Source organism: Hippoglossus stenolepis, chromosome 14, assembly GCF_022539355.2.
Source record: "Hippoglossus stenolepis isolate QCI-W04-F060 chromosome 14, HSTE1.2, whole genome shotgun sequence".
NCBI classification, from domain to species: Eukaryota; Metazoa; Chordata; class Actinopteri; order Pleuronectiformes; family Pleuronectidae; genus Hippoglossus; species Hippoglossus stenolepis.
The window spans coordinates 3,181,695-3,200,279 of NC_061496.1; the positions used below are offsets into that span (position 1 = coordinate 3,181,695).

General features: G+C 44.3%; 1 protein-coding gene across 2 annotated transcripts in view; it reads right to left on the minus strand.

Moving 5' to 3' along the window:
* Window positions 1–18,585, minus strand: part of nos1apa (nitric oxide synthase 1 (neuronal) adaptor protein a) — a 114,448-nt gene that overhangs the window by 12,662 nt on the left and 83,201 nt on the right. Inside the window, exons 6-7 of one of the 2 annotated variants that reach the window (XM_035176468.2) lie at window positions 15,439–15,580; window positions 9,868–10,037 (exon numbers count right to left, since the gene is read on the minus strand). In XM_035176468.2, coding sequence (XP_035032359.1) covers window positions 9,868–10,037; window positions 15,439–15,580 — 312 coding nt within the window. Of the gene's footprint in view, window positions 1–9,867; window positions 10,086–15,438; window positions 15,581–18,585 lie in introns of both variants that reach the window. The other variant, XM_047342897.1, reaches the window with a different exon arrangement.

An 18,585-nucleotide genomic window follows, 5' to 3' on the forward strand; every position in this document is an offset into this window, starting at 1 on the left:
GCTAATTACTGCCTTGAAAGAACCGTATATATAGAAAACATCTGGATCGCCCGCTGGTGGCAGTAGTATAGGTCAAAGGCCCCGCCTCCTCCATGTTAGCAAATAGGACATTGAACAAACAAAAAATTCAAAAACATGTTTGAGAGATGGTTTCTTTCATTTTAGGTCGTTCTTATGACACTGATTAGTTATTTGATGCTATAAAAACAAGGTCAAACGTCCACTAGTGGCTTCGTCTAACGTCAAAACCACAGGACGACCACGGTTTCGAGATATTTTTCGCTTCATTTTTGCTCAGTGGGAGAAGCGTCGTCCATTCTCCACAGTGTCTGTTCCCAAACAGTTACCACGATGAGGCAGAGAGAAAAACAAGAGAAATGGAATCACTGATGAATAACAGAAAATAATCAGGACAAGCGATTGCATCAACAGAAAAATGCCCCGGAGAACAAGCCCGTCATCAAAACAAGGATCTGAATCTGAAATGCGGAGTCGCTGATTAGTTGCAGCAGCGTGGAACGAGCGGGGCTGAGAATGCAGATCAGCAGCACCGAAAACAATAATGAGACTCAGTTCTCCTTCATCTAACGCCATCAAACATCCTAATTGTCTCAAGGCTCCGGGAACCGACCACACTTTCTGCCCTTTACATCAAAATTATTATATTATTCATATATTAGCTTCAACACCAGTTGATATTTGAGGACAATTCGGTCCAAACTATCAAGATGCAGGTCAAACAAGAACGTGGACAATTATTTACTTCTACTTCCTGCTATTGTTCAGTGTCTCTCATTCCTTCCTTTACAGTTTCTCCTGATTTGCACGGGGAATATGAATTGATTCGTCTTCCTGGATTTAATCCACGACACTACGTACAAACAGAGATATCGTCCGTTTCAAACGATGTATCCATCACTGCCCAAGTGTCTCATGAATGGACAAAGTACATCTGGGAGTATTAAATAGAAATGTGTGTCTTTAATCTAATGCATTGTTGATGTATTTATACTTTTGTTCTGCTGTCACAACACAAAAACAACAAACCTTGAGAGGTGCCCAGAAGGAATCACATGAAGGGAATTTAAAAAAACTAAAGATTTGCCTGAAGAGTAAATCGGTTTTTGTTCCTCAATCCATCAAAATGTTAAACGAGGAAATTGGTTCTCAGTAAATCAGCGTGCTGAGTATCAGACAGAAACCAAAACAATGAAAATGAATGTTTGTTTGTTGGAAAGAATACATTGTTTTGTTAACTTTAATGCTTAATATGATTTAACATTGTTCAGTAGCTTTTCAATAATGCAGCACTGATGTTGGCGAGTACACACACTTTGAGAAATAAAGACAAATTAGTCGCACAATCCCAACTTTGCCTCTCTCTGTTGCCGTCTCCTCTACTTCTCTGTCCCCCTCCAGTTTGGACCAGTCCCAGCAGATCCACAGGAAACTGACAGTTGGACATCAATCATTTTCACGGCTGCCAAATCTGCACGGACACTTTTCCCTGACTGAATCCAAACTACAGTGTCACATCACTAACGGGAGACGCAAGGTTCTTCAGAGTGACAGAGCTGTGACGCAGGCGGCGGAGGGGGTCGGCAAACAAGTCGACACCTGATTAAATTGAACACGGGCGCGGAGGCCTTAAAAGGAGTCGACGCCAAAAACGCTTCGCCATCTGTCTCCCCTTTAAAACGCCTTCTGGAGACGCACAGACAATGAGACACACGCGCAGCACGAGAGCGACGTGTGATTGATGGCCCGTCGGCGCCGGAATCTTTCAGGTTAATGAGAGGAAATGATCCGAGCTGACAGGTCGGTCGGTGCCATCACATAATGAACGGTGAGGCAGGAGTCTGTGTGGTACGTGGGTGGGCCCGTGTTCCTGGTTCGAAGGGGGGGGGCGTCAGCTGAACGCCATTACAGCTGGAAACGTGCAGCGGAACTGGATGAGGGGCAAGGGCGAAAGTATTTGGATAAAGTTTTTTAAAGCTTTTATGACGCCAAATTCTGACAGAGGTGGTTTTCATGTTTTTCGCCGAGGAGCTGAATCCTCTTTCATTTGAGAGGAAGCCTCGTCTGCAGGAACCAGACAAACTGAAAACAGACCCAGTGTCAGTTTGTCTGGAAGAAACTGTGGCAGCGCTGATTACTGATATTGAAATGAAAAACCACTGAAGGACACCGCAACAAATTTCCATGATTTCGTCTCTAACCTGTCGCTGAGCAGTTTGGACGAGTGGGGGGTTATTTCAAACGTCTGGGACCAGGCAGGTAAAAAAAACTAGAAAAACATCCAGTCCCTCGCCTCCAGATTCTATATATTCACATGAAGAATCTGTTTATAGAGCTTTGAACAAAGTACATCAAGACTTTATCGCTCTGTCTGTGCCCCCGGCGATCACATATCCCATCATGCAGCTTTCACAGCACATTTCAGGAAGTGGCCACAAAACATATAAAGATGCAGTGAAGACAAGTCGGCTGTGAAGGATTTTCTCCTCCCGGGCGAAACAGAACTTCTTTCCTGAAATCTTCTGTCACCTTTTGCTGAACTGTTGTTATAGTTTCCCCCTTGAGCCAATTACTGTAATTTGCAGACAGCACAAACAGCTCCAATCCAATCGTTTTTAGCCGACGTCTGGAGTGAGTCTGCGGCTGATTGAGCCGGAGGGGGGGTGGGGTTATGTCTTGTTAGAAAGTTATCATAAAAGATGCTTAATAGGGCAAGAAAATGTGGGTTTTGAGGGAGTCTGGATGAAGGACGGACAAAAAGAGACATTTGTAATCTTATTGTGTGTGGGCACTTGGGGACGTGAACAGATTAATCAAAGCTTTAATGAGGGATTCATGAATAAATTAATGAACTCAAATGGTGGACACATTAATTGCCGGATTAATGGATGGAACTGATCCACACTTTCATTTTGAGACAAAAACTTTCCCCAGAACTATTTCTACGAACTCACACAAGCCGACATCCCAACTCGAACAAATCCCTCAAAGGCTTCGTCAAGGCCAAAAAACCTTTATATTTTAAAATGGCCTTTTTAAATTAAAACTATTTTCAGTCCTACGTAACAAGACGAATCAGGGAAGGCTATGTCCTACATGATAGTAACCATGAATAAAACATTAATGTCTGCGTCACAGACTTCACATGATGATGGACAAGATGGCAGCTCCCCAACTGGCTGCAGTGTCTCCTCCATGTTAGTGAATGGGACATGGACCAAACTAAAAAAGTACATGTTAAACTATCCTCAAAGATGGTTTCTGTCCTTTTAGGTAGTTCCTTATCACACTGATGTTTGCTCAAGTGTTCATGTTCCTGAAGAATTTTCGATTGCCACGCCTCCAACCTCCGATCGCTACCGATGCACAAGATGGCAGCGTTCGTATCCGGGATATTTTGGCTCAATTTCTGGGTTGTGGGAGGAAGTGGAGACGTGAAAGTCTTCTATCTTTATAAAGAGTCGATGATCTGCGTCATCAGCTCCAAAAAGTTCTCAGTTTCTCCCCGTCCAGACTAGAACACAACCCTCAAACTAAAACTCAAATACTTTAAAGGGCTTGAAAAGTCTGGAGTCGAGTGTGTGATGAGTATTCAAAGGTAAAATGTATCGTGAGTGGAAGTCGAGTTCGTCAAAATGAGCGGCTGCATATTCAAACACTGTTTGAACCTCCCTGTGCCGTGTTTACTGCGCAGGATGGGAAACAACAAATCCATTTCTGTCGACGGAATCCTAAACGTGTTTACCGCAGTCAAAGCCAATTTCACCAGACAGTGGAGGGGAATACACAGAGGGAAATTCCTCATGATAACAGCTCAAAGTCTGGCCGGCCTGAGGGAGACTGAGCTATTACCATCTAATTCCCCCCACACACACACACTAATGCAGGTTGTTAGCAGGCAGCTGGAGTCCGTCTCTGTCTTTTAGCCTCTTGTTAGACTCATTGAGCGAGGGACAGAAGACCGGGGAGAGACAGAGACGGAAAGGAAAGTAAAGACGGACGAGAAGGGATTCAGGAAGTTTTCATTCCTCTTCCTCCAGCTGTGATTACACTAGTTTCTCTCTGTCTGTCAAACACTGTCCCCTCCCACACACACACACACAAACACACACAGACACACACACACACACACACACAGACACACACAGGCCATAAAACACTAAAAGGTTAGACAGGCTCTGGCTTCGTTCACCACTAACAGCCTCAGCTACAGATTTACAACCTCATCCAGGGCTCTTGAGAAAGAATCCTGGGAGATCTCTCCCCTGTGGTTTCGCCTGTGACATCACGTCACAGCATCAAATCAAATTACAGTTATTACAAAGTAGTGGTTTTACACCGAGAGCCATTCTGCTAAACGTGTTGTCATTGAGCCGGGAAAATACTTTGAATTTCCCTGTCACCACGTTTGACTTATTAATAGAAACTTACAATTTGATTTTTAAAAAATCAAGCTTATTTTACTTGTATCGCAGCCAAATAACAAAGTCAGTCTGTTATCGAGCTGAGTCATTCAGCAGGTGCCACCAGAATAAGTTTAATTCTTATTAAGTATTTTCTATGCCGCGCGTGACCCTGTACTTCGTGAAGCACTTTGTTGAGATCTTCTACTTCAGCAAAAAATCTGAAGAGCTGTGCCCTTTAAAACTCGAAACGTCTCGTGGCTGCATTGCATCTCGGTCTCTCGAGGATATTAGTCGTGGTAATCCAGACATCGAGGTTATTGCCTCGCTGTCTCTTCTGCAAATGTCCCGCTGTGATTTGTGGTCTTTTGATCCAAAGTTATTCGGTGGAATAAGGAAAAGGAAAATCTTTCCCGCAACTCTAGCAGACACACAGTTTTTCACAGCTCACAGGAAAAACCTTAAATTGATCAAATAAATGTTTACCGTAAATCTCGTTGGGTTAAAAATCTCATTCTCCTGTAAAGTTCTGCACTTTTTCTCCTGTTTTCCAGAGAGTTGGACATTTCGTTGTATCTTCAAGGCCGAACACGTGTGACAGAAAACAGCTGAACACACTCGGTGGGTTAAATCCTTTCATAACACTGCGTCTCTGAAGAGAAGAGAAGCGACGCGACCGTCTGAATCTTCTTTGGGGCGACTTCGGCGCTAAATGCTCGATCCCCGCTACAAACACGGCGCCGGGTTGAAGAGGGGATTATGAACGTCAGCGCAAATTGGAAGTTAATGGAGTGGAAAGTGATAGAGGCATAGAGAGAGGCCGACGCAGGAGGGAAACTAAGTCCATGTGCAGGAGTGAGTGTGAGTGATCAATCGAGTCGGTGGGAACCTGAAAACTTCACGTATACGGCTTTAAAGGTCACAGATTTTAGTTAGTGGAAGGATGTGATATTGTAGACATCCAGGATTTTTATTTTATTGCACACTGCAGAACTATTTGACATTTTTCTCCAATTTCCCAGGGAATAGTAAAAAGGATCTTGATGAACAATTTTCAGGCACATTTCTTGGACTGGTATCTTACGACTGTCTGCACTTCGCCTTGATTTATTAGAAATCTACAAACTACAAATTGTCTGTGCTTCTCTTATCAAATTATATAGGTTTAAATGATATAGATACTCGATTATTATAGAGTCTGATGGGACGTAGGAGAGAGCCGACCTCCACCAAGGCCCAACAGCATGAAATCCACATTTAAATCCACTAGGTTTCTTCCTTGGCACATGTCCCGTCCTTCTAAGTTTTGTGGAAATCTGTGGATTCAGTTTTTTTGTGACAAACAAACAAAACCAATAAACCAACAATTAGAAATGGGCGGAAACACCATCAACAATCAGGACATCCCTACTTTTAACCAGACTCTGTGACTTTCCAACAACAAACACAAACAGTCACTACAAAGAGGCTCTGGACCGGGGGGGTCCATTAGACCCCTTCAGTAATCCACCCATGTGAGAGTGTGTTTGCAATTTCAGGTCTGATGGTACGAGAGAGAGAGAGAGAGGGGGGACGGAAAGCGAGCGCACTGCCGGTGGAGTGCTGCCTGTGGCGCGACACTCAGAGATCAGAGTGTTTACACCTGCCTGACAGCGTCTGAAAGTGGGCCACACACACACACACACACACACACACACACACACACACACACACACACACACACACACACACACACACACACACACACACACACACACACACACACACACACACACACACACACACACACACACACACACTGATATTTTCTCGAACAGGAGCTCATAAACACGAGATTGATGCAACACAGAGACACTTTGTTTTGAGGCTTCGAAATCATCTTGACATTTGGTTTCAGGCAGTTGTGCTCGGCGCTCGCCTTTTATTGGAACCATCGATTACCGTCAGTCTCTTGCCAAAATAAGAAAAAGAAGCAGCGCAGCCTCTTGAAAACGTGCAAATTGCTGTTATTCTCCAAACTGCGACTTTTGTCTTCCCACTTTCTCTCCCTGATCCCGGAGGCGAGCTTGTCCTGAAGCCGTGGATGTGAGAAAAAGCCAGAGGTGGTGTTGATATGTGCGTCCCCGCGTCCCAGCGTCCTCTGGGAGGGTTTGGACGCTGAGGGACTTGTCAGTCTAAAAGGGAGCTGACGGCAGGAGAGTGAACTTTAACACTCACAGGCTGCTTTCCCTTTCATGAGCTTCCAGAGGAAACCTGCAGTGAATCAAATCCCGTCGCTCGGGGAAAACACAAGCACGGCTCTGTGATGAAAAATCCTCACACATGGGCGCTAACTTCGTAAAGGCACACAGGCGCATCGCACGTGCTCCTTATTCGATGCTGCCCTCCCCCCCCACGTGTCCATGCACATTCCCATTTAATCTGTCAAGGGGACAAGAACTAAAGAAGGAGGGGGCATGTCGTACACGTATGCACAAAAAACAGCTACACACACTTTTTCCAATGACCTGAGAACAGCGGTCATCGCGGGGAGCTCGTTGTTCCAGTGATTTCACGCCGCGTTGCTTTCAATCTGGGTCTGCAATGAAAAGGTCTCATAACTCTAACGTTTAAGGACCCGAGGACTGGACATCTGAGTCGCTGGGTTTTGTAACTAAGACCCAGAAAATGGCCTCAGAGTCTCTAGCTCCTGAACCTGGGAGCAGCTGAAGTGACGTAACGTCGTCGTCGGGCTCTTGATGAGAAGCTTAAATAAACTCCGGCCCTGGATTGTTGCCTAACAGCTTGTCCGTTTAATTATTAACGGTTAATTGAAGCTGCCTGAGGAACGACATAATTACCCCGAGTTTACTTCAGATCAGGGCTTTTTCCTGCAAGAGGGAGATTTATTCAACACTTTTAGCGGAAAGGTGAGAAACAGGAACGTTCCTTTGAATTAGGTTTCAGCCATGTTACCACCGGTTTTCATAAATAAATAATGTGACCTGGAAACTGGCTAAGAAGTGGAAAGAAAGAGATTTTCAGGACATGGCTCAGACCAAAAGGACCGAAATGTAGCCCGACCCAAAGAGGTGGTCTGGGTCTGGATCAAAGTGGATCGTGGCTCGGTTCGGTTCTTGGTAAATCCAGCTGGAACACGTTCTAAGTGGTGCCTGGTAGATTTGCCCTCTGAGATAATTGTTTAGCTAAAAGGAAAGTTTGGCAAATGCTGCAACTTGGCTCCACAAGCTGGAAACAGCTTCTCTCTCTCAGAAGTGATGAATGTTGATGCGTTGATTTGTTATTCTCCGAGTAAGAAGCAGCAGCAGCTCTGTTGTGAGATATGGTTGATTTAGTTCATTATTGTTGTTGCTGATGTGAACCAGTTGCACGTGTTGTTTTGCGTTTAATGGTTAATTAACCTTCACACAAACTGGGTTGTCAAAAATGTTGTAAACGCATAAATAACACCTGTTCTCCCCTTGAACAGGATAATATGAAGAAGAGATAAAAAAAACAGAGAAGCTCGGATCCACCTGACTAACGGCTGTGTGTTGTTGGATTTTCTATTCAGGAGGCGGACCCGCTCTCCCAAAAGGCTTTTCACACACTGTTAGCACTTTGTCTTAGTAGCTCAAAAGGTCTCTGTGAGCTTTAAACACTTTATTAAGGTTAAAGAAAGACTCTTTAGGTTTGTCTCCCAGAGAGAAGTGGCTCTGCACTGCACTTTAACGGAGGTGGAGATGGTCAACCAGACGTACAGAAGCCAAACGGACCACACAGTCCTGAGGCGGCACGAGAACGTTACTGGGATTATTCATTTTGAGATTGAATTAAACTGATTAGTTCAGCAAAAGAACGTCAGCCACATCGTCACGATTGTGTCATCCACAACCTTTAAGTCAACATTTCCTCCAAGTGACCAAAACCATAATCTGTCGCTGCATTTAAATAAACAGGTTAATCGTATGTGTGCTGCCAGGAGGAGCCACAGATGGAAAACCAATAAAATACAGATTTGAGCTTAATCCTGCATTCAATCATTTTCCTGTGACATTTTGAGAAACAAGGTCGCCTCTCGAAACCGAAAGCAAATTATTTCTCCCAGAAAAACAACACTTCACCTAATCAACGCAGAGGAGGTGAAAACATGTTGTAGCACATGGATCCAGTGCGGCGGGCAGCGGCAGCAACGCCAGGCGGAGGGAAGTGATGATAAAATCAAAACAGAATAAATTGAATATGAGACAACGTTGTTGCCGACCGGCTGCAGAGCCTGTGGTTTCAGTCTGAGGAGTAAAGTAGTAACAACCCCCCCCCTGCCCCCTCTCTGTGCCCTCATCATGCAGCGGCGTCCTCCCACTGCCGCCTCCATCAGAAAAACAATCACCCCCCCCTGCACACGGCTGTAAATCCCAGCGACTGAGCGGCTCGGCCAGCTGAGTCAGGCAGCCGCGCTCCCTGGTTATACATAGACGGCGGCTGCTGGTGGTGAGTTTCCACAGGCCGCAGAGCAGACGGCCTGACGGAGCCGTGTCAAAGCTGCAACACAAACAAACACGTGGACGACGAGCGCGCGGATCACGGAGCTCAGCTGCCGACAGACGCTGCATGGAAACAGATCTCATGAACACAGACACGGCGTTGGCTCCACGGCGCTGGGGGTTAACACAGGCATGAATTATTCAAAATAAAACTGAGGCCTGAAGGAAATCTTGTGTAAACGAGAGCCTCAACTGGAAAATCTGCAGGTCTGTGTAAAGTTTGGACGCTGAGGGTCAGCGTGGCCTGAACAGACTGGTTCTACTGCCAGGTTTCCAAAGCCCTGACCTGAGCTGACTCTAGATGTTGATGCGCTTCATCTTTTTCCTGGACTTCTTCTCCCCTTAACGCCCCAGATCCAACATTAATAAATAAACCTCTGTTTGCTCCATGGTTTGTTTGGTCTTTACTAAAAGCGCTGCCAGTTAAGAAATGAGAGGAATAAGAGAAAAAGGGGATTGAGTTGCAAAAAAAGGTCAAAACCTGGATGTGAACCAGATGTTCTACTTAATGACGAGCACCATTAACGCATTAAAACACCACGTTGACCCAAAAACTTTTTGTTTCCTAGTTTCACAAGTGATTCTGGAAGAAACTAACTCTATAGCTTCCAGTGTGAAAGACCCAGCGGTGCAGAATTCTTCTTTGAGAGCTTGAGACTTTCACTGTGGCTGCTTTACATTTTTACTGTCTTCCATATCAAGTAATTTAATTCAGACCTCGAGCTTAAAGGAGACATACGATGCTTTTTACATTTCATTTTTCTTTGCTCTCGTAGTTTTGGTTCCAGGTTTGTTTATCTCCTCCTTAAAATTACGCTCGGATGAAATTAAGAACTTCCAATGATGAATCGGTTGCACTCATTGACCTTCAGCCACGTTCTATCAGTACTGATAGTATAGTACAGAAGTAGTGGGTCATTTACCTCGTTCTCTATGTGGTTCAGATCCGGTGTCTTTGCCGTGGCGTCCAGATCGGTCACTCCTCTGTTGATGTGCGACTCCTCGCCCGCCAGCCCCTGGCTCGCCTCCTCTGCATCGATGTCCGTCTCCTCGGCGACGACCGCCGTCTTCTCGGCGCCCGTTAGCTCCCGAGCTGAGCCGAGGAAAGTACACACACATACAGGTGGATGAGCACGCACGCCTGCACATACACACATGTGGGCATGAGCATGTACACACACACACATGGGCGGACACACAAAAACACATTCGGGTAGGAAACACAACAACAACAGATTAGTTGGAGTGAGGACTAAATAAACAGTGAAGTTAGTCATTTAGTTTCCATATTAACACAGAAAGAGATTTAATACAATGAAAATATAAAATGTACAACTCTGACAACACTGTTTTACTGGTGTTTGATACATTTTTAATGGGACATCACGGGTAAAGTACAGTTTATAGCTTCACTAAAGCAGATATACAGTCACTGACAACTGGAGGAGATGGAAGCAGACTTCAGGTGAACTCTAACCCTTCCTCTTCTCTTTCCCTCCACACTCGTTTAACTCCGACCTTGGAGCCGGGTTCCATTTGATTTCACTCAAACATGAATTGAAACGTTCTCCCTCTGTTTATTTGGCAAAAACTTCTGACTGAATTTGATTTTTCATAAATGTCTTTGTAAAAGAAAAATAAAATCATCCAGTTCAGTTCAACAAAACAGATTAAAAAAACTGCCAGAACACTTGAATGATTTAAAACATTTCAATAAGGGCAAAGCTGAAAAGTCTCATTTTGTAGCAAAGGCTGAAATGTCGGTTTAACCAAGTGGGTTTTGAAAACCTTCTCGTAATTATAACATTTGCCTTCAGCAGTTTTGGATTGTGTCAGTTCATTTGACGGCTTCACCAGAAGAAACCTCCACCTCTGTTTGTGTCAGAACATTCATCCCCCTCGACTCCGACGCCTGCAGTTGTTTGTGTTGACTGTGAATCACAACTTCACCGAATTCAAACCGCTCTGCTCCTGACGTTTAAGTTTTTCTTTGCTGTTGTCAATGTTTCCTGTTGTGTGTATGTGTGTGTGTGTGTTTGTCTGCTCCGTCCTGTTCAGTTTCACCTGAATTCACCTTGTCGTCCTCGTGTATTTAACCTTTAGCTTCATCCCAATACACTGCAGTGCTGCAGTTTGGCGCAAAATGGACACGCAAGAAGTACAATATGTCCGTCATCTCTACAACATTCATAGAACCACTTCCCCTAATTTGTCCTCAAATTAGGGGACATTATCAGAGACTAGTATCATGAAAGAACTTATTAAAAATGTAAAGTTTTAACATCAGTTTAAAGAGAACTCCCCTAAATGACAAAAAACATAATTTCAGGTGTTCTTTGACTTTTCAGTTTGGTCCACGTCCCATTCACTAACATGGAGGAGGTAGGATTCAGGACCTATACTGCAGCCAGCCACCAGGGGGTGATGGGAACCTCACTTTTTGGGGAACCACCAGGTCCTTCATCTTTATTTACAGTCTATGAGTTTGATGGACTCCTGAGAAACGTCACAATCTTTGTGTTTTTATTAGTATTATAACGTTAAAGAGTCTTAAACGCGTTTAAATGTTGCAAACTGCTTGTTTAGAAAAGAAACAAGTTCATTAAGATATAATTATAATAATAAGTTATAATTATGACTCAATAAAGTGAAGTAATCTGCCCTATTTTGTGTTGCTGGCATTAATTATTATTAAAAAAAACTTCCAGAGTTTCTTCCACAGAAATAATGAACATGAAGTGAATATTAGTCACAAGGCAACAGGAGCATTCATCAGAGTTACGTCCTGCAGGCTCCAGTCCAGCGTTGAGTGCTGAGCGTTCACTGCACTGCTGAAAGGATCCGCCTGTGTTATATCTCATGTTAATGGGAACTGTTTTCCAGTCAGCGAGCGTTATTAGTTCCAGTGATGAGAGCCATTATTTACACGCTTTGTTTGTTTGCTAAAACGATTATAACCTTCTATTGTTTAAGGTTATATATTATTTCTGCCATCGTTCTGAAAAACATTTCTCTGAGGAACAAAAACGTCTTTTCTGCTCTTTCCTCGTTTCTCAACCTAGTTCATCACTTCTCCTTCTCCTCCTCCTTCTCCTCCTCCATAATCCACATCTGCCGTTCATCTTTCCATTCTCCTCTCGTCCTCCACGATCCATCTCTCTTTCCTGCTCCTCCCCTCCACCATCCACGCTTTCTTCCACGTCTCTGTTCCTCTGAGCTCCCACTCGTCCGTCCCTTCTCCTTTCAACGCCGCGATAATTAGTTCTCCAGATAAGCTCATTGGCTGTGCATGACGGCTCTTGTGTTGTTCAACACACCATGACAGTGTGTGTGTGTGTATAGGCGTCCATTGGCATGCATGTGGGCTCCCTTCACTGTGTGTGTGTGTCTGTGTGTGGATGTACAGGTATTGTGTGTGGGTGACCTCTGGGCTCATCAGCATGTGAAAGCGAGCTCGTCTCTGGAGGGGCTTGAAGGAGTTTGTTGAGATAACGTATCGCCGGCCTGACGCTCCCTCATCGAGGTCGGGGTGGGGGTGGGACCGGTGCCGGCTGCTGCGAGGGAGCGGAACACTCGTCCAACTCGTCCCCACGTCTGTCCTCTCAGAGCCACGTGTCCCCCCGAGCTGCAGCAAAGCACATCCCATCCCGACCGGGCACGAGGCGGCGGCGGCGGATAAAAGTAGCTCAGCCCACCAGTGCTGCTGTGCATTCCTTTCTTTGGGTTGACTCATCCGTGACATTCACTCCAGCGTCGGCCTCTCGCGCCAACTTGGGCACAATGCAGGCAGGAATGAGCACGTCTCTGTGTGTGTGTGTGTGTGTCTGTGTGTGATTGTCGCTGTGCTTCCCGACAACATGCGACTGTGAAGGTGTTAATGTGGAATGCGTCGGCTTCAGATTTCGCATTAGGGCGACCTGTCGGTGGTGCACCCCCCCCCCGTCGGCTGGGATTGGCTCCAGCGGAAAAGCTAATGGAAGCATGGATATTCAATTTAGTGATGTTCTTTTCTTTTTATTCCGTGACCTAAAAATAAGGTTTGTTTATCGTGTTGCTGTGAAGGATGAGCTGAAAACCTTGTTCACGCGGGGGTGGAGGGGATCTTGGCGGCTTCTCACTGGAACTCCATCTTGCCTGACCCACTTCCCCACAGCGCTCCTTCACTTTATTTGACACAACACTACAGCGCATCACAGCCCAGGTTGTCCTGTCACAGCTCGGGTATCAGCTCCATTAGTGATGATCACATGACTCAATTACACAGTTGCTGAGAAATGTGATGAAAATGCGACACAAAAATGTAAATGAGGCGACAAACGCAAGCAGTTTTCTGTCAGGCTGCTTATTTGTGGATAAATCATATGTATCACGACGTGTGTCGTACATTTCAACGTGTTTTTTGTGATCCTGTAAAGTGTCTTTGAGCAATGTTATTGTTATTATTAGATATTTCTACACTGATGATACAAAATATTGTTTGAGCTGGACTGTATGTAAAGTGAAGCCAAACCATCTGGATCACCCCCTGGTGGCTGGTGGCGGTATAGGTCATAAATCCCACCTCCTCCATGTTAGCAGATTGGACGTGGACCAAGTTAAAAAGTCAAAGTACACATCAAGTAATTGTTTCTCAAAGATGTTTTTTGTCATTATAGGTCGTTCTTTTCACGCTGATGTTTGTGAAAGTATTAATGTTACTGATACGTATGGTTTTAATAAGTTAAAAAAAACATTTTAAAAGATAATTTCATACTAAACAATATGTTTTTTTAAAGGTCCACCCTGGAAAAGTCACCGTCGTGATGTATTCAGAGTCAAACAACCACCTACGGACAAGTTAGAGTCTCTATTTATCTTAAGCACAGTCTGCAGTCCGACATTGGAGAAATCGGGATTCGAACCAGGAACCTTCGCTGTGTCCTAACCACTGCAACGCCGCTCCACATACCATCATTATATGGTGTAGGTCTTATCTATTAAGTCAGAAGGACACCCTCTGAAAACATGACTATGAGATGAGGATACAAGATATTTTAGGATTGGAGATAAGACATTTTAATGTGGGAGGAACGGTTTGTCTTCCCACACAGCGTCAGCGTTCAGTTTAAAAGCATTTTGTCGTGAACTCTCCTCAAAAATTACAACGATTGAACCCACAGTCAACGATCATCCATAAAACAGCATTAAGAGCAATTACAGTCGGCACAGTAGTGATGCTCGAGTTGACCCGCTCGTGTTACAGGCTGCGTTTAGTGGAGGTTCACTCAAACACACTTTCTCTAAAGCTGTTTGGCTGCTGCGTCGATGTTCTCGGTGCAATTTACGATTCTTATATATATATATATATATTTTTAAAGACAGAAACTGCAGCTTCAGCTTCACTTAGTGCTGACGTTGTTTCCATAGTGACTCACCAATGGCTGCCAATATCAGCAGAGAGAATGAATGTGTGAACAAACTGCCAACGTGCTCCACAGTGTTGTCACGTCCTGAAAGCAATGACTGAGCTCACTGTCAATTATATAAACTACAACTGTCACACGTCTCCTCAGAACAAACTGGAACTTATATATCTTCACTGGTCTTATCAGCAGATTTATCATCGATTTCCAAAGAATCGCTCTCAGATACTTTGGTGAAAGATAAGAAAGTTGAGTTGGGGGGGTGTTGTAACTAGAGGGTCAGCTGTTTGATCCCCTTCTCCCTCGTTCCCCATGCTGAAGTGCCCTTGGGCAAGATACTGAACCCTAAACTTGCCCCTGGCGGCTGAGCCTGCAGTGTTTGACTGACGTGTGATAGATTGTGATAGAATGTGTGAATGGGTGGAAAACATCACTGTACTGGAAAGAGCTCGGAGAAGAGTGCTTTCTAAAAACACACCGATCCAGACTGTTTACATTTACGAGGAAGTGGTTGGCGGAGCAGCTTCCTGCCTTGTGGATATTTAAGTAACCTATCGGGCGACACGTACGTCCTCTTCCCCCGTCTACGACCAAGCAGCCTCACATCCAGACCGCAGAGGTAGATAATGGGTGGATGGTTTGGTTAACAGTTAGTTTCCAGCTAGTTTAGTTGGATTTTGTTGTGTTTCTGTGGCTGCTTGGGAACGTGAGGGACACGGGGTTTGTTTCATGTTGTGTCCTGGACCCTCGACGGGGGAATAACAACCTTGTTTTGCTCTTCAGAGTCGTGTCTCTACACATACGCCTTTTGTTCTGGACACATTCACACATTTTAACAGCCGCAAACAAACAGACCCTCTGCCTCTTCCATCAGCACCATCATCACTCTGAACCCTGAACTGTTACATCAGCCCCCCCCCCCCACACGTCTGACTGACCCCTCCTCCATCTCCATCCGGCGGTGCGGCAGTGCTACAACATTTAAAACACAACACAAGCCCGAGAGAACATGCTGCTGACTGTGTAGCACGTTGCTGTGTGTGTGTGTGTGTGTGTGTGTGTGTGTGTGTGTGTGTGTGTGTGTGTGTGTACCTGAGATGGAGGAGTCGTTGCCGTTCTTCTCGCTGTGGCAGTCCTCCTGTCCGTCAGCGTTCTGATGCGTGTGCAGCAGACTCAGTTTGTGACAAACCTCGAAGGCCTGGCCGACCGTCCGCACGATGCGCATGGCCTGACTCTGGACAGGGAGACAGAGACAGAGACACAGTCAGAAAACAACTTGTACAACTTATTCAGTTGTCTTTGTAAAGTTTGAGTTTCTGTAGGTGGTGTTCTTTTCTTTTCCTTATTCCTCCTGCAGCACAGTTGTATTCAAAACAAACCAGAAAGGTAAAACTTCCCACGTTCAGGGACATTTTTCCAGGAACGTTTCCCCTTTTGCGTGGCTTCCCACTCGTGTCAGATGCAGACTGGCCCCAGATGGGCCTCAGAGTTGTGTGTGTGTGTTTTGCATCAAACAGACACAATAGGCAATAGGGTCACTGAGTCAATTCAGCGCCACATGAACTAACTTCTGTCTGTGTTTACCGTCTAAAAGCCTCCACATGTCCCGGAGTTTGAGTTTAACCTGAGGTGCATCGACTCGGACGTGTCAGATTATCTCTCAGAGGCAGGTCAGGTGAAAACCGCTCAGATCCGTCTGCCCGCTGCCCGCCCCCCCCTCGTCTGGCGAGTCGGAGCCGAGAGGTGCGGAAGCAGAACAGATTTCATTTTGAGGCAGTGAGGCCTGGCCTGCGAACACCACTCATCCTCGGCCGGACGAGCAGAACAGATGCAGCTCGTCCTGAAAGCCAGGAGAGAATCAAGACTCTGCCAAACAGACAAAGTCCTTCCTCATCAATCCTGGAGGCGACGGACAAAGTGTGAATCAGGACATTTTCTGACCTCAGTTAAAGCTGAATCTAGTTTTGTAATGACGTCCAGACGCTGTTGGTTTTTCTAACTCACACTCTTATCAATGTTTTGATTTTATTGTATCATTAAAGCCTGCTGCTTCAGCTCCACTTAGTGCTGATGTTGTTTCCATGGTGACTCGCCAATATCAGCAGAAGAGGATTTATGAGTGAGCAAACTGCCAAAGTGCTGCGGACTCCGAGTACTGACAACAGCCAGTAATGAGCCTTTGTGCTATGAAACATAGGGTCACACTTCCAACATGTTAAACCTCTTGATGGCTGCGTCGGCTCCATTCAAGGAAATGGGGCAAAAAACTACTTTTGTTTCACTGCATTATTATTATGAAAACACTGAGGCAGTGGATAACAACCACTAATGTGATAAATGGACCAAACATGGACAATAAACACATATAACAACACGTACATTTACCTTTATAGAGACAGGGACAGTGATGAGTAAATTAAAAACAGCCTTCGGCTCATTTTGCTCATTTGTCCTTCTGACACACGTCTTCTTCTCTTTTTTAATTTTGAGGAAATGTTAATATCCTGAAACAGATAAGACAGATGACTCTGACTCTATGGCAACAAGAAGAGATAAGAAACTCTTGTTCAGTGGAGGAGAAAGTTGATCAAGACATCAAACTAACAGTGTCAGTTGATCTTTAACATCACCCTCACTCCCGTTTCAGCCTCTTTACACTCAACATAAGGTCTTACTGTCTTTTCATGCTTCATTTCGGACCCTTTAAAGCCCCGTTCTCCGGTTCCTACCTTCATATACTTGGGCAGAGTTATCTGTCCATGAAACCAGGGCTGAAATGTTAATGGGACCAAAGGAGCGTTGGCAGTCAGGCCCCGGAGGCTCTGGAACGATCTGCACGAGGAAATCAGGTCAGCTGACTCAGGACAATCTCTCCTTCGGAAGAACTTTCATCAGGGAGACGGATTTCACTTGAATCTTTGAACTTTCTATAAGTATTGTCTTTTAAATATGATGGTTTTAGTATTTATTGCTAAATTGAAAAGAGCTTTTAATCTGGATTTTGAAGTTCACACTGAAATCAATCCACTACGCAGAGGAGGCAAGAAAGTTTCTAAAAAGAAAGCAAACATTCAGATATTTCAAAACTCAACACGGATATTTGGGGTTTGTAGGTCGTGGTAATATAAACAGGTTCCAGGTACTAAGAGCTGCAGCAGGAAGCTTCACAGTGGTTTTTTAATCTGCAGCAGAGAGTGTGTGCAGCTCAGGTCACTGCAGAGGTCTCGGATGTATCTTCAGAGAATATCAACTATACAGTCGAGTGTGAGAATGTATATATATTAACGGGACGTTAGAAAAATATCTCAAAAAAAAAACCTTGAAGCCGGAGCAGGAGTTGAGGTTTTGTTCTTTGCTCCAGTTTAACTCTGCCAGCAGCGGTTTTTTTCAGGCGGCAATTATTTTATGGATTTTTTTAGGGGGGAAAGTGAAGAGCAGTGAATTAGCACAGTCGTTAAGACTAATTGGAATAAAAGCAGGAACCGGCTTCTCTGTGTCCGACTCAAGAAGGAGGCTGAAGAAAGATGTGTGATTTGTGAATTAAATCAAAATTATTCAGCTGAACATGAGCAGAATATTTCTCCATTATCAATAAAGAGTGAATATCAATCAGGTGTGATTCCATTCAGGGAGCTTGCGTTTAAACTTCACCTCCTGTTGCAGCTGTTTGTTTGGTTTTTGTTTATTCTGCGATCGACCTTGAATCGATATTCTTTTTATGCTTCAACCGCCTGCAGAGAAAACAGTGGCCACAAGTCTCGGGAACGGTTGTTCTGAAAGTCAGAGGCTGAAAAGTTTAGGAACCTCGACGAACTGTTGTTGGACAAAAGTATTTAACGAGCAATTAACCACAATCTTCCTTTTCACAATAACCAGGGAGTTTGATTTACTTAACCAAATCTCAGCTGTGAGAAATCTCAGATATATACTATTAGACAACTACATCTTATTCAGTATATGGACATTGAATTAGTAAATATACTATATTATACTGTTGTTATGTAGTGTTTGATTAATTATGTTATATTAATCAATCAAGTACATTTTTATTATTATATAAATATACATAATGATATTGTAAAGTGTATAGATAATGAATGATAATTTCAAACCACATTTATAATACTTATAATTAAAAACTTTATAATCAAACATAAAACTACCTTTATCTAAGTACAAACACATTATTGATGTGCTATCGACCTTTACTACATGTTTATAGTTATGTTTATTGTTTTA